Source organism: Hemiscyllium ocellatum, chromosome 7 (genome assembly GCF_020745735.1).
Source record: "Hemiscyllium ocellatum isolate sHemOce1 chromosome 7, sHemOce1.pat.X.cur, whole genome shotgun sequence".
NCBI classification, from domain to species: Eukaryota; Metazoa; Chordata; class Chondrichthyes; order Orectolobiformes; family Hemiscylliidae; genus Hemiscyllium; species Hemiscyllium ocellatum.
Window position 1 is genome coordinate 106,682,201 of NC_083407.1, and position 17,342 is coordinate 106,699,542.

Sequence of the window (17,342 nt, forward strand, 5' to 3'; positions counted from 1 at the left end):
TAGATGTGTGTTCACTGTTTACAATTTATCTGCACTTGTCCTATTGACTTGGTTCCACATTATTTCTACAACGCCTCCACTGAGGCGAACCTAACAAGCTTGTAGTCGCTGGTTTTAAATTTTTCCATAGTAGCGTTTGCAGTTTTTCAATTCTTGGCACTAACTGGAAAATTATGGCCAAGAGCACCTTAACTTACATACTTACTTCCCCCAGCACCCTCAGATGTCTCCCATTCAGTCCTGGTGACTGATTATTAAGTACAGCCAGCATTTCTCAAACAACAGCTTATATTTGTATATCACCTTGAATGTCACTGGAGCATTATAAAGTACTCCACAGAGCTAACAAGGAAATGTGAGGCAAATGGCCGAAGGCTTGGTCAAAGACATGGATTCTGAGGAGCATCTTAACTGTGGGAGAAAAGTGAAAAGGCATAGACAAAAAATTCTTGAGTTTGTGGTGAACAACTGAAAGCATGGTTACAAGTTCTAGAACAATGAAGAGTGGAAATGATCACGAAACTTCCTCTTTACCAATTTTTAGCCTTTCCAGCATGTCAACTGCCTCCTCTTTCACTATGTCTGTGCATCTGTCTGCATACTGATGCTACAATGCTTATTTAGCACCTCAATGTTGCTTTCTTCCTCCATGTCAGGATCCCCTTTGGGCCATCTTACTGGCTTCACCAGCACTCTGACTGCTCATTTGGTGTTTACAAGCACACAAGAACTAACTGTACACATGCTGCAGGGAAACAATGTCGCACCTCCTATCATAAGGACATTGGTCCTGAGTTTGCACAGAGTACATGTCTCATTCTGCACAACACTGACAGCGTTCATTCTAATGCACAGTCAAAGTCTCATCAAAATCTAATGATTGCTGGTTGTAGCCCAACTCCAGACATCATCACAATTTCATCTGCCACTCCAAGAGAGTCCCAAGGGAAGTGCTATCTTTTAGTTTTGTTAAACAGCGCCCTTCAGCCCACTCAACTAGACAGAAAAGATCCCAAATCAGTCTGTCAATACATCTCCTGGAGTCCAGACCAGATATTAGCCTTGAATCGACGTCTCTACAATGGTTCAACTGGTCACAGTCTCACTGTTATTTGACAGACCATTACTGTGCACCAATTGATTGTATGGCATCCACTACAATGTCTACATTTCAGAAGTTCTTTGTCCTTAAAGCACATACAAAGTACCTGCATGTATGTAATGTGGACCAAGGCAATTTAATCAAGGGTTAGATAATCAATCATGCTCTTTCATTGATATCTTTACAATAAATTGACCCAAGATGCTCTGTGCAATCCAAGATTCCTTCATTTTGTTCTATATTCAGCTAAGAGACTAGGTTTTGACTTCATGCACAGGGGTAGGAATTCTTCTTGGAGAAGAACTCATTTTTTAAAATGCACGAGACTGTCAAGTACTTGGTTATGATTTGGAGATGCACGTGTCAGATTGTGGACATAGATACCACTATTACCCGTGGGAACACCTCCCACCTTGTACATGGGAGGTACTCATGTGACTCAGCCAATGTTGTCTATCTTATACATTGCAGGCAAGGATGCTCAGAGGCATGGTACATTGGGGAAATCGAGCAAAGGCTACGACAACTGATGAATGGGCACCGCACAACAAACAGACAGGAGGGTTCCCTCCCAGTTGGGGAACACTTCAGTGGTCCAGGACATTCAGCCTCGGACCTTCGGGTGATCATCCTCCAAGGTGGACTTCGGGACAGGCAGCAGAGGAAAGTGGCCGAGCAGAGGGGCTGATAGCTAAGTTCGGTACCCATAGGGAGGGCCTCAACCGGAACCTTGGGTTCATGTCACATTACAGGTGATCACCATTGCACTACACACACACATATTCCTACACACACAGACACCCACACACACCCTTATAGACACCCACTCCCAAGCTCACACATGCACCCCCTCGCAGACTTAAGACACTCTGCACCCACTATACATACACACACACACACACACACACACACGCACACAGAGGCACACATATATTTTGTGTGGTGAATTTGTATTGCATAGTTACATTGCACGTTGCTCAAAAACTGCATACATTCATGTAGAACTCTCAGCTCAAAAACTGCAGGAATTTATGTAAAACACTTATCAGATTAGAATCAATCTAAACATCAGGTCCTAGACAGAGAACACAGGGGGCTAACACCTTCAACATATTGTCGAGCTATCACCATTGTTAACAGCTAACCCGAGAATGCAACTTTAAAAAGAAGGGTTTTGTGATTTACACATGAAAGAAGTGAAGCTATCAGTGTATTCTAACAGATGAAAGGCTTCACAGACAATCAATTTTTCAATGTACAATTTCAGATACATCACACCGCAAATTTTTGCTATAAATTCTGTCTTACGATCGAGCCCTCCACAATCACTTGATGAAGGAGTGTCACTCCGAAAGCTAGTGTGCTTCCAATTGAACCTGTTGGACTATAACCTGGTGTTGTGTGATTTTTAACTAAGTACTTGGTTGATCTTTTAGCTTTTGCTGACCATGTTTATGTAGTCTTGCAACTTCCGCTCAAATTATGGATTCTCCATTATAAGGTTGAGAGTATGGACATGAATTTGAAAATAAGCATATTTGCAAAGCAAAATATTGTGCACAGAACAGTACAGTCCCTTCAGCCCTCAATGTTGTGCCAACCTTTTATCCTACTCTAAGATCAGACTAACCTACATACCCTTCCTTTCACTATCTTCCATGTGCCTACCCAAGAGTCACAAATGCTGGAAATCTAAAGCAGAAATGTTCCAAACACTCAGGAGGGCAAGAACCACCATTCAGAAAGAATCCCCACCATTCAGCTCAGAGTCCACACAGACCTACACTACCCCTGCGTAATCCCACATTTTCCATGGCTAATCCATTTAGCTTGCACATTGCTGGGCACTATGGGCAATTTATCACTGGCCTGTCCACCTAACCTTACAAGGAAAGGCTGAGGGTCTTGAGGCTGTTTTTATTAGCGAGGAGGAGGTTGAGAGGAGACTTAATAGAGACATAGAAGATAATAAGAGGGTTAGATAAGACAAACAGGGAGAGCCTTTTTCCAAGTACAGTGACGGTGAGCACGAGGGGAGGTTGCTTTAAATTGAGGGGTGATAGATATAGGACAGATATCAGAAGTAATTTCTTCACTCAGTAGTAAGGGTATGGAATGCTTTGCCTGCAATTGTAGCAGATTCGCCAAGTTTAAGTACATTTAAGTAGTCATTGGACAAGCATATGGACGTACGTGGATGGGCTTCAGATTGGTATGACAGGTCGCGCAACAACAAGGGCGAAGGGCCTGTACTGTAAATTTTGAAGTTCTATATCTTTAGACTATGGGAGGAAACGAACACACCTGGAGGAAACCCACGCAGACATGGGGAGAACGTGCAAACTCTACACAGTTGCTCTGGAATCAAAAGCAGGTCCCTGGTGCTCTAAGGAAGCGGTGCTAAACACCGAGCTGCCCTGCATTTGAATGGCAGTTCCAATTCTAAGTGAAGAAACTTTAAGTGAATCTCGGATTCCCACAGGAATCAATGTTAAGTTCATTGGTACATGTTCCATCGGGTAAAAAGACAAGGTACAATTTCAAATACTGTAACAAATATTTGCAATGCTGTGCATTCTGAATTAGACTGACTCACAAAATAAAGTGCATGAACAAAATAAAACACAAATACAACATATACTCTCAAAATGTTGTACCACCTGAAATGACCTAAGCATTTAGACATGAGCTGAAAAATGTGTTGCTGGAAAAGCGCAGCAGGTCAGGCAGCATCCAAGGAACAGGAGATTCGACGTTTCAGGCTAAGCCCTTCTTCAACATTCCTGAAGAAGGGCTTATGCCCGAAACGTTGAATCTCCTGTTCCTTGGATGCTGCCTGACCTGTTGCGCTTTTCCAGCAATACATTTTCAGCTCTGATCTCCAGCATCTGCAGACCTCACTTTCTCCTTAAGCATTTAGACACACAGGTCTGTTGACTTCTGCATCTTTCGTTGTCTTATGGTTTGCTATCAAAATGAATCATTTCCTACTCGGTGCATTAAATTTCATTTTCTACTTGTCTGTCTAATCTACCCATGCCCTTTAGAAGTTCAACATCATCCTCCTTAGACAGTTCACAACTTGTTGGGTTTTGGATCATTTGCGAATTTTGAAATTTTGCCAAGGATGAGATCATATATAAACATGGATACTCCAGAAAGAGCTGGGATCATAATACAAACCTCTGGTGAACTCCATAATAAACTTTCCGACAATCCAAAAGCATCCATTCAGTGAGCACCTTTCCAGCTCAGCCAATACTGGTTCCATATTGCTACTGTGTCTTGGATTCCATGATTTCCAACTTTGGTCTGTTGTGTGGCACTTGATTAAATTCTTTTGTGGAAATCCACGTACACCAATTAACAGCATTATCCTTATCGGCCTTCTGTGTCACCTCATGAAGGTCTCAAGAAAGCTAACTAATCAATCTTTTTCTTTAATAAATCAAATTGGCTTTCCTCAATGACCCGGCAAGTAACCATGTATTTTGTCCCATATAATGGTTTTCAGAAACCTCCCCACCAAATGTTAATCATATCAGTTTGCAGAGGTCTACATCCTCAACAACAAAGACTCATAACATTATCAACTTTCCTCATCATCCACCCATTTGGTCTCGTAGATCTACAAGGAACATTTCTCATGTTTTCAGTAGTTCTCTGTCCTTTTGGTCATAGGGAGACCAGATTTATGCATATGAAGTCTTGTCAAGGAGATCGAAAGGTTATTCCTTATTCAAAAGGTGTGCGCAGCCAATCAAAGTCATAAGGGTTAGTTCAGTAGAAAAATGACAAATAGGCCTAAAAAGTCAAGTTATCAATTCCCAAACCAGGAGTCCCTCATGTTGCTGAATGATTACCCAGATGGTACTCACTCGGGACGAACAGCTGACCACTTGTCCCGCAACGTCCACGCAAACTGGCAAGGAGGCATACGTTCATCTTCCTCTTCCTCCTCCTCGCTGTCCTCAGACCAGTCTAGCCCTGTAGACAAGAAGAATGTCATCTCATTGAACCCAAGGCAGGACGCAAAGCATTATACTGGAGACCCATGGAAAGGTTTTCCAAGTAATACTAAAAGGGACATGTGGGATAAACACCCAGTGTCGTGCAGGGAAAACCCTGAATTATTTAATAAAGAATCAGAAGACAAAGTGTGAAGTTTAAGGAGTTTCTACACATGACCAGAAATCAAAACTCTTCCTTCTCCACTTACTAGAGCCTCAGGCTCATTTAACAGCACAAACGGATCCCAATAGCAACTGCCCTCCTTGAATGACCAAGTCTGTCTGACCAAACATTCATTTCAAGAAACACTAGTGACATAAACAATTGCTTTCACTGGCGCACAGTCTTGTCAGGATGTTGCCCCTTCAACACACAGAGCCCTCAAGTTACACCAACTTCAATAGACACACTGAGCCCTGCAGAGTCAGTCTTTTTTACTGCACTGACCCAGCGTCTGACCATCCTCACTAACACACTGACCGAGTGCACGTGTCTCCTTTCACACAGATCGCGGCTAGTTTAATAGATTCAAGAGATAATCTTCCATTATCACTGATCCTTGGATTTTGTAACCCTTTGATGCATACGTGAACCCACGTTGCTGTGGTCTTAGATTACTAGATTAGATTACTTACAGCATGGAAACAGGCCCTTCGGCCCAACAAGTCCACAATGACCCTCCGAATAGCAACCCACCCAGACCCATTCCCCTACATTTACCCCTTCACCTAACACTAGGGGCAATTTAGCTTGGCCAATTCACCTGACCTGCACATTTTTGGGCTGTTGGAGGAAACCGGAGCAGCCGGAGGAAACCCATGGGGAGAATGTGCAAACTCCACATAGAGTCGCCTAAGGCAGGAATTGAACCCGAGTCTCTGGCGCTGTGAGCCAGCAGTGATAACCACTGTGCCACCATGCCTTTTATAGTTTTCGCAAAACCTCCTTACTTTTATACTCCATTTCCTTTGAAATAAAGGCCAACTCTTCATTTGTCTTTCCCTTTACTGAGTGAACGAATACACTAGCTTAATATGATTCATGTAATCCCATCCCCAAATCTCAGTTCTGCAATTTTCCCCCAGATAATATTCAACTCTTCTATTCATGCTGCCAAAGTATACAACCTCATTATCCCACACACTCCAACTGTCAAGTTTCTGTCCACATAAGCTGTTTATATCCCAATGCAAACTTCATGTCATTCTGGCTACTTGTCCTCCCACCTATTTATACACTGAGAAACATTAACTTCAAAGACTTGAATACAGTGTAAATAATTGTGGCCTGAGGATTGATGCCTGTGGCACTCCATTAGTTACAACTTGTCATATGGAAAATGCCCCCCTTATGCCAACTTGTTTATAGTAATTAGACAACACCCTATCCACGCAAATGTACAACCCCAGCACTATGGGTTCTTAACATATTAAACAGCCTTGTGTACTTTAAAAAGTTGCCATCTCCTTTAACACATTGACCTCGACAGTCTGTCTCCTCTAACAGTGGTCTCAAGAGTTAGGACAGACAAACATGGTCAAGATTAGTTTGCCTACAGTATGGAAACAGGCCCCTCGGCCCAACAAGTCCACACTGACCCTCCAAACAGTAACCCATCTAGGCACATTGTCCTACATTTACCCTGCCTAATTAACACTATGGGCAATTGAGCATCGCCAATTCACCTGACTTGCACATCTTTGGATTGTGGGAGGAAACCCACACAGACACAGGGAGAATGTGTAAAACTCTACACAGACACTCGCTCAAGGCGGGAATCAAAGCCAGGCCCTTGGCACCAAGAGACTGCAGTGTTAACCCTTGAGCCACTGTGACACCCAACTGGTACTGTTATTCCATTTTGCCACTCAAGACTTCCCCACTTTTCAAGATATATCCCAATAACCCTCAATTCTCTTACACAGCAAGAGTCCATCTATTAATGACCCTATCTCCACCACCTTCTGAGGCAGTGTGTTTCAAGAACACACTTTGGATAAGAAAATTTCCCAATGTGTGTCTTGAAACAATGACCCCCAATTTTAAAACTATGCCCTCTAGTTCCAGGCTGCCCCACAAGAGGAACCATTCTTTCAACATCCACCTTAAGAGCAACCAAGATCTTCTGCACTTCAATCAAGACAGCCCAGTCTTTTAAACCCTTGTGGGGAAGAGCCCAATAGCTCCCACTTGCCGTTAGTCAGATGATTGGTCAGGATATAAACAATGGAAGAGAATGAGGAAAACCTTAAATCAGAAGAGCAGAGACTTCAGTATGGGAGGAAGAAGCTAGCTTGGAATGTAAAAATGCATTGCAAGAGTTTCTATAGCTATGCTAAAAAAAGGGAGAGAGTAAGTGAAGTGAGTTTATTCCTTTTAGAGGGTGAGTTAATAGCAGATCATAGTCTGAAATGAGAATTTTTTTTACTTTTGTCTTCACTTTATAGACAATACAAAAAACATTCCACTAGTAGTTATAAAATGTGGAGGAGAGAGAAACAGTTGGACAAAATTACAATCATCTGGGAAGTGTCACACAAACTGAGGCAACGCCTGGCTAACAGCACATTAATATGCAGGCACAGCACCTATTCAAAGAAACGATTTGAGAAGTTATACTTTGAGAGAATTGAATGTGAAAGGAAGATGTTATGTTTCCAGTTATATAGAGCATTTGTGGGACCAGATTTTTAAAGAGTGTTTGCAGTTTTGATCTCCCTATTTAAGCAGGGATATAAATGCATTAGAGGCAGTTCAGAGAAGGTTTCCTAGCTTGCTAGCCCCATACCACCACAGGGTCCTCAGCAGACTTGCTCATTCACCACCGTCTCCTGAACAGACAATCTCTATGTTCTCCATTAGTCGTTAGTGCTGACATGGATCATGATCACTGGATCCACACCTTTCATTACAAATTGCCTTCCAGCACTGAGCAAATGACAGAACTGGGCAGATAACACAACTGTCTAAACTCTCACTGTTTGCTGCAGAGAACAATGTCAACCCCCCTGGTTATAATAACAATTACTAGTACTATATTCCTTGTTGCATCCCACTAGAACAGTTTCCTGTACCATAGTGGCATTGCCAAGTTTGCACATCAATCCTGCAGTCCCCATCCCCTCAAAACAGGCGAAGCTCAAAATTGTTGGTCAGTTACAGAGGCTGACACTCTCACATTCTTGCCCTACAGTTCCAACATCAGCTTGACTCACAGAAAAACCCTCCTGTTCCTTGCACTGACTAAATCAGAAGACAGGTGTCACTGCCTCCTAGTATAAAGTATCCAGATATTTCCCCCTGATAGAGGTCACTGTCTGCCGTTCTGCCTCCAGCTCAAACTCTAAGCTGAAGGTAGTACAATTTCAAAGTCTTACCTCAGGTATCACAAAAGGTATCCAATAGCTCCCACTTGCCATTGCTTTGACATCACCTGAACTGCCATTTTAAATAAATTTGAGCAGTTGCATTATATTATTTCACTTAGTTATGTTGCCTTTGCACATTTTACTGAAATTATCATGAATTTGTATACAACAATAACATTTAAGAACAGAAAAGATTTTAAACACTTACCGGAGACTCACCAAATAGCTCGCTCCTCTGTTAATAATACAGCAAAAACTGAGCTCAATTAGCTCCAGTGAAGCGAACTGTCTCCGATTGCAAGCCACTACAGGGTGCTGACCTGGCCTGTTTCTTTGTCACTAGCTCCTCTAACAAAACAATGCCGAGAGTTGCTGTGGCCTTTTAACGGAGGGACTAACTTTTCTTTTACTGCACTGTCCCCTATGTCTCTCCGTTCATGACTGATCCAGAGAATCTCTCTATCATTTAACATACTCACACCTGGCATCACCCTCTTCCCTTTAACACACACCCAGCCCCCAGGCCAGGCACTGCTCTCTCCTCTGACATACCCCCATCCCGGGCTCTGCCCTCACCCTGCCCCAACCAACAGACCCCATCCTGGGCTCCACCCTCAATCCACAAACCCCAACCCTGGGCCAGACATCTACCCACACCCCACTCCTCAAACCGGCGCAACAACCCACAGACCCCCATCCTGGACAACCCCGCCCACCTCTCCCAAACATACACAGCCCCATTCCAGGCGCCGCTTCCTCCCCCAACCTGCACACCACCCTCTCCCCTAACACATTGCCTCATGGACCAGTTGAACTGAAGAGTCTGTTTCCATGCTGTACATCTCTAATGACTGATGATGTTAGTGTATTCGTAGAACCAGTCTCCTTGAAAACTTGCCATGAGCCACTTGAGATTTTCTACTGCACACACAGGCATTGATCATACAGATCGATGTTTCACATGGAGAGCCTCGGTAGCCCTACGTTAGTACACTCCAAAGGAATTAACGCAGTAACTCTTTTACACAAGGACCTTTCCAAAAGTCTCCATTTAATTCAGACAGTTGTTCATGTGATCCTAATGATATTAAGTCAAATAGCTACTCAAAAGTTACACTATTAGATACAGAGCCCACACTTGCCCCTCACATCTGGAACTGCACCTCCCCCAGGCCCCAACACACACACACACACACACACACACACCCCTCCTATCCCACCCACAATACCAGGTCCTGATGCTACCATCCCTCTCCTCCACCTCTGAACCTGACCCAAATCCCTCCCCATCATTTCAACCCAATTATTCATCCTAGCTCACTGACATTGGCCCCTTGAATTACCGTCTCCTGAAACACTCACATTTGTCGTCTTTAACACATAGTACGTCATGGACAGTCTCCTTTAACGCTCACACACTGATCCTGCAAATTAAGGTTTTAGTTATCGTGACGACACAAGTATGATCCTGCGTGATTTTAATCTATACTGGTGACAAAATTATTCCTTCCTTTAACACACACACACACACAGACCAGAGTCACTATTTGTTTTTCTAAGAACACACTGACCCCTCGAGTCACTTTCTGCTGTTTTATTACTAGAATTGCACTTTTATTACAAACACACCCAGAAATACCTATCTGACTTGGAGACCTCAGCATGTTTAACATGCTATAAATTCTAACCCTGACTGGAATAGTGTATGGCTTATGTTTGATATGGGCACCTCTCTCATACTGTGTAGTTATTGACACTTAAGAATTGCAGTTGCCACCTCGTGACTACATTGTTCACAAAGTTTCTGTGCTGGTTACTGGTATATCCAGAAAACTTGCTACAAAACTATAGCATGAAGCCAAGTAGGCATCCAACATTCAAACACACACTAAGATCACTTAGACAGTAAAGTTACAAAAATAAACAGATGAATGTAGCGCCTTTGGTGATCTCACGATGCCTTAAGCTCTTTACAATCAATGAAATAGTTCTCAACGGTTATCACTGATGCAGAAACATAGCAGCTAATTTGCGCACAGCAAAATCCTAAAAACAGCAAATGGACATGTTTTTTGGAAGCGATTTTGATTTGGGGACAATTATCAGCCAGGATATCAGGTAGATCGCCATTTCTTTGCTTCAACTCTCGCCTTGAGATTTTTTTTTGCTTTCAACTGAGAGGTCTCGATTTATCATCACATCTGCAAGGTTAGTATGGTCAAGGATTTCTTGCTCAAGTCAGTCACTGTTGACAAGTGTTTTACATCCCACTGCTCATCCCAACATAGAGATCTCAATATTTGCTAGCGTTGGAGATAATATTTTCTTTTCAAATGATATTGCCTTCCAACTCAAAGTCGTCTTGATTTTAGTTGTTAATTACTTTCAGTGGTATCGCAATATCAGACAGCATTTGGCCCATTGTGCTATTCCAGCTCTTCTTTTTGGAAAAGTTATCCATAGAGCCCTACTCCCAATTACTTTTCCCAACTCCTTTGCAATTCTCTTCCTTTCTTTAATTGCATATTCAGTTTCCGTTTGGAAAATGCTATCGGATTTGCTTCCACTCTTCCACCTTTCAAGCCATGAATTATTTATGATTATTCGAGGTAGGAAATCTGAACAAAGAACCCATGGCGTAAACCACAACCCGAACCAGTTCTGCATTTAGCATTTGTTATGAAGTGAATTCACACCAAATTGGCTTCATTAACAGCAAATGGGCAATGAGGGGAAAAGACGAGTTCAATGTGATTAGGCACAGCAAATAACAAAAGATTAGTTTCTTTGCCACCCTCACACCCCCTTCCCCCACAACATGGATCGCCTTGTTCATGGTCATCAAGGCAAAGCTTCCCTATAAAGGAGCTCAGATTTAACATGCTTTTAGCTTTTCTGAAAAAAAAGCAGCAACACTGATTACTGCCATTGTCATCACAAGTACGTAAGTGAGGAATGCAATACGCTGAAACGTCTGCCACTTATTACTTCTGCAAACAACGTCAGCTCTTTCAACACTTTCTCCAACTGCATCAGGACGGAAAGGTTCCATAGCACCCCACACCACCTGAGGAAGTCCCAAATCATTTCACAGTCAATTCATACTTTCTTCTGCAACATCGTAGATGTAATGACTACTTCACACTATCATGTCTCATGGGCAGTGATAGGCAAATCCTGAGTATTTTTGTCAGAAAAAACATGATAATATTTTTCATACATGCTTCTCAAGCACGATCTACCATTACATCATGATGCCTGTCCATGTACAAACATTTACAGCACAGAAGAATGGCACTCAGCCCTTTGCATCTGGACCATCTTCTGCTTTGCACGTCGATATCAAAGTGCTTCCTCAAACTATGCAATGTTTTCTGTTCCAACCACACCCTGTGGAAAAGCATACACTACAACCCAATAGCTGTGCAAAAATAGGATTCCACCACAACGCTGCATCACAAAACAAATGCAAGTCGTGTCAGAACAAAACACATGGTGGAGTAACAATCATACATAAAGTGCCACCCCGCAGCCATAACACTCTTAGACCATGCGGACTTGTTCTGGTCATTATTAACAGAATGAACAGGAAACACTATTCGTGTTATGCACCAACAATTCTGAAACAGCTTCAATACAAACTGTGGACAAATAGAAAGTGGGTTGTGGTGGAAAATGTCTATCTAGTTATCAGAAAAGAAATTATGACAAGTTAAAATGGGTGAGAAGATAAAAAAAGTGAAGAAAATAAAAATTAATGGAGAAGCACACTGAGTTGCTTCAACTTATCACCCATGTCTTGGCCATTCCAATGCTCTCACTGCCAGTCATACGACCATTCTCCATAAATCTAAGCAGACTCAAAACTCTTCTTTGGCTGTCCTAACAGATACCAGCACCTGTTCACTAGCCACCTCAGCTTACAGATCTCCATTGGTTCCTCAATCAATGATGCCTCAACTTGAAAATTTTATCCTAGTTTAAACTTCCCTCCATGGTTTCATCCTTCCCCTCCTCTGAAATCACACCAAACCTTCTTGAAGTAACCAATGCTCATCTAATTCTGCCTTCCTGCACATCTCCAAAAGTCATTGCTCCATCATTGGCAGCTGTACTCTGGCCTCAACATTTCTTCCATCCCTCAATTTTTCTCTTAAGTTAATAGCCAGGTTTCCAGCTCCAAATCATACATTGGGGTAGTTGTTGGACATGAACAAAATCAAAAATTTGAGATGCACGACAGCCCTGTCTCCCCAGCATCCCATCTCCAACAGGTCAACTGTCACCTCATCCACCTGCTTAATGCATGAATGATAGCCATTTGCAAAAAGACAGCACTTGAAGGACCAGATTACATTCAAAACTTGACATCTTCAGTGAGGGATAAATAATGAGAAACAGAGACAAGAGCACATGGAGGAGCAAACCAGTTTGAAAAGAAACATTTGAATTTACATAGAATATACACTGCAAAATCAGCCCAACAGCTTTCTGCCAAGGTTAATGCTTCTTCCCGGCCTTGTATCTTTCTTCAGCTCATCTATGTACATAACCCTTCTCTTCCTTTTGAGTTGCGCTATGGCAGAATTTGAATATTGTTGAGCAAGAGGCGTGCAGCCAAAGCCTTACAAAGCTTTGGCAAAATGACTGTTTTCAGCAATATTTGTGTTTCGTTCTCCCTCGTGTACAAGGCCAGCTTCCTCTTAAACACATCCACTCTGTTCATCTAAACCACTGCATAATACAGCAAGTTTCACATAAACCACCATGACTAAACATGTTTCCCATGAACGCCTTATTTGATTTATCATTATAGAATCCCGACAGTGTCAAAGCAGACCATATAGCTGATTGGGTGCATATGGACCTCTGAACAGCATTCTCACCTGTATTCATTTGCCCCACCCCATCCCCATAACCCTGCATTTCCCATGGCCAATCCACCTCACTAGTACATGTTTAGACTATGGGGAAACCAGAAGAAACCCATGCAGACTTCACACAGACAGTTGCCTGAGGTGGTACAGAACTTGAGTCCCTGGCCCTGTAAGGCAGCAATGATGATCAGTAAGCCATCGTGTCACCTAGGTGACCATCGTTTTAATGGCGCTTAGCCCAGATTCTGTGCCATCTCCCCAAAACCACTGGGAACCTTATCTGTACACATTACTATTAAACACTTTCAAAACTTAAAAGGCTCTACAAGATCACATCTCAATGCTAACCTGTCTGTTTAACCTCTCCTGGAAGTTAAAACCTCAGTTCTTACATGACTCGTCAGCTAATTGGTACTCCACACTTTTTGTCACAAGGATACAAGAACTGTGCATAATGCTTGCTTAACGAAGTGCCACTCATTTTTCACAGAATTAACCTGGTTACCAAAGGGGTTACTTGACTGACATGTTAAAGGATTGCATTTTCAGCAAAAGTAGATCATTAAACACCTCACGCTCCTACCTAGATGTGGGAAGAGATCCCGGTGCAACAGCTGCTTTTCAGCACAGAGCTTTGCTAGTCTCTGTAACCTGCTCCTACAGGCTGACCGCTGCCTGCAGACTGGTGTGGATTTTGAAGCCTTGAGGACAACCACATCAGGCCGGGGAGAGTCTGTTGCCGTGGTGACAGGCGGCGGTAATGTCGCAGTTGGCTGTGCTGGGGGTGGCGTCTTCTGTGGCGGTGAGGCAGACCGGTGGGCCTTTCCATTTGGCGAGTGCGAGGCTGGTGTTGTCGTAACGATGCTGTGGGTTGATGCTTGCGGCAAGCTGGGAGTTGGGAGTGGAGGCGGAGGGGGTTTGCATAGCAGGCCCTGTGGCAGTCCAGCGGGTTGGGGGGGACTTGAGAGAGGGGGTGTGCCAGGGTACAGTAGCCGTGATGGTGCAGTATGTGGGATAAAGTGCTCTGATTGCAGTCTGAAAGTCTCAGGCTCTCGCAGCAGTCGTTGCTGCTGCCTGTTCTGAGCCAGTTTGGTCTGAAGCTTCCGTTTGACGGTCCCTTTCCGCAGCACGTAGTCGTCATCGTCGGGGAAAGCGAATGGATCATCGAGCTCATGCTCCAGGTACTGAAGCGTCAGTCGGGGCCGTTGTGGGGATCGTGTGGGCCCATCCAGACCATTTGCTGCCTTCAAGGCCAGCGAGGGCACTGCCAGGCTGACTGCCATGGTTGCATCAGGGTGGAATCTGGGACGCACCTCCTCTAACTGCTCATTCTTTTTCTTCCTCTCCTTTTTGGGCACCAAACCAAGGACTTGCAAGTGGCTGTTGCAGTATCTGTCAGAGAAGGATGAAACAATCGTAAAACATCAAGGACAACATATTTTCCAGTTAGCTCATTTCCACCCCCCTCCCCGTAAGCACTGAGGCCAGACCACACTATCACGAAGTATGCAGCAATACCTTGTCCTCATTTGACATTTCAGCAGCAGTAGGGAGGTGAGAAAATTTCCTGTTGTATCAACTCAAGCCATAGAAAATATTCAAGAGTACAATTACAATTCTCTCCTCCTGACTTTAGGTCATTGCTGGAGAGTTTTAATGAATTGGATACGGTTCCAAATTTAACAACAGAAATTAGCCATTTGGTCCAGCTATTCCATATGAGTACTTGTGGTCCACTTAACTTGCTGCCAATCTTGCTTTATCTAACTCCATCAATGTGGTTTTCTATTCCTTTCTTCCTCACGTGCTCCTAGTTTCCTGTTAAGTCCATCTACGCTGGTCACCTCAACTACTTCATATGTGTGGGTCTACATTCTCACCACTCCCTAAGTAAAGATATCACTGCTGGATAGATGAATACCTATCTTAGATTTACGGCCCCTAGCTTTGGATTTGCCCATAAATGGAAAAAATCCTCAGTCTTAATAATCTTGAGCTTGTGTCATGTCACAGCTCAGCTTCTGTTTTTCCTCAGAAAGAGGGAGATCTTGCCTGGACATCATTTGTATTTAGTGAAAACTTGTATTATTTTGGCACAAGGTTGCCTCATTAACATGTTAGTTTTGTTGCTACAAATGAAGGGGCAAAAAACAATTTGGCAATACATTAACTAGACATTGGAAAAAGAGCTAGAGTTCGAATGGGGGACAATGCTGAAGTGTGCCACTATTTGTAAAAGGCCCCCATTTAGAAAAATTTGCAAAAATATGCACGAGAATGAGGTTTTGCTGAATATGGGGGAAACCTGGGTGGGGGAAAAGCTGGTGTAAAAGAAAAATCCTTTTAATAAGTGTTATATATTATAGAAGTAAAATGGACAATAAAAAACTTTGGAAAAGTAGCTCCAGAACACAACGGAAAGACTTCTCTATATGCTTGGTAATTTTTGGGAGGGAATTAAGGAGAAGGGTGCAATTACATAGCGGTGGATGAAAATGAAAATAGCACTGACACTCTTGAGCTGTAGAACAGAGGGGTACAGTGGAAGTGTGCAGTTACAACACAAGAAACATTTTCAACAAAGCACCAAAGTGTCTAAACAATTTGCGTGATAGGATAGCCGAAAAGGAGAAAGTAAAATGTGCATAACTGCGCTGCAAGCTGAATGATTTTAAAATGATATGCATATACTGCTAAGAGGCAGAGGGTCAGCCATGCTAGCAAGCAGTAGACGACAGGTGAAGAGTAGACACACGTTAAGTTTTGCTATCTCTCAGCAATGAGTTATTCACAGAGAACAGACATGCTGCCCAATATGTCAGATCAGTCCATGATCTCTACTTCAGGATAACTGATGTAAAGTCCACTGTTAGGACAGACAAGCAATTATTTTCCTCAGAAACTGGCTTTTTATTTCTCAGTAATATTAAGATTTCACTTACTGCTGCTACTAGCTATAGCTTATGTAACCAAACGATTAAAGAAATGCTTCGAAGATTGAAGTTCTTTTCAGTTTTACAGGAGGCAGTTACCTCAATTTGAAATGGAATTCCAAATTCAGAGGGCAATGCTAGCTTTACAACAGATGCAAGCCTTAGAAGCTTGGGGAGGGGGTGGTCCCTCAATAACTATTTATGAAGTGCCCATGCAATCTCCTCCTTCCATAATAGGAAATTCCCCATCACTGCTGCCACTGCATGTTTGCATGCAATATTTCAGTTCTCATTCCACAGGTTGAGGTAGTGCAAGATGGGGCTTGCAGTAGGGTCGTGAGAACTAACTTGTGAGTCGAGTCGACTTGACTAATCCACCAGCCAGGGTGTAGACTGTCAGCCTCTCTCATTTGACCAGTGAAAGGATGAACTGGCATACGTCTCCACCAATAGGAAAAAAGATATGGCCATGGTGCTTTTGTTTAAATGCAAGAACATATGAAACAAAAGTCGTTGGCCATTCAGCCTCTCAAGCAGTCGATTCAATCAAGGTCATTCTGACTGTGGTATTTCTTGTGTGTCTTGCTGGCGTCCCATAACCCTCTGCTTCTTTTATGATCAAGGCGGTGTTTAACTGAAGCATAAATACATTCAGTAATTCAACCTCCACCACTTGAGGGGAGTGAAATTCCAAGATTAAGGACCACCTGCGTTAAATAAGAGAGTCATTATTTTGAAACTGCGCCACCAGTTCAAGACTCCCCCACAAACAATGTCAGCAGCTATCATACCAAACACCCTCACCTCCCAACATCATACTCTCCCAATAGATCAGCCCTCCTTTTCTGAGTTTCAATGAGCATAGACCCAATGCACTCAACTTACAAGTTCATATAAAGAATGTTGAAATTTGCCATGGGAATCCCAGGATCAGTATTAGTGTTCAACTTGTTGGATTGTGTAAAGGTGACCCATAGAGACATGGCACTGGTTGTGTACAGACAGACAGAGAGAGAGACAGAGACAGAGATCAAAATCCATGGGGAGGGAA

At 43.0% G+C, this 17,342-nt stretch overlaps 1 protein-coding gene across 1 annotated transcript in view; it reads right to left on the reverse strand.

Annotated features, from left to right (window-relative positions):
* Positions 1-17,342, reverse strand: part of LOC132817589 (INO80 complex subunit D-like) — an 80,574-nt gene that overhangs the window by 34,040 nt on the left and 29,192 nt on the right. Inside the window, exons 3-4 of the mRNA XM_060828095.1 lie at positions 13,942-14,750; positions 4,981-5,089 (exon numbers count right to left, since the gene is read on the reverse strand). Coding sequence (XP_060684078.1) covers positions 4,981-5,089; positions 13,942-14,750 — 918 coding nt within the window. The remainder of the gene's footprint in view (positions 1-4,980; positions 5,090-13,941; positions 14,751-17,342) is intronic.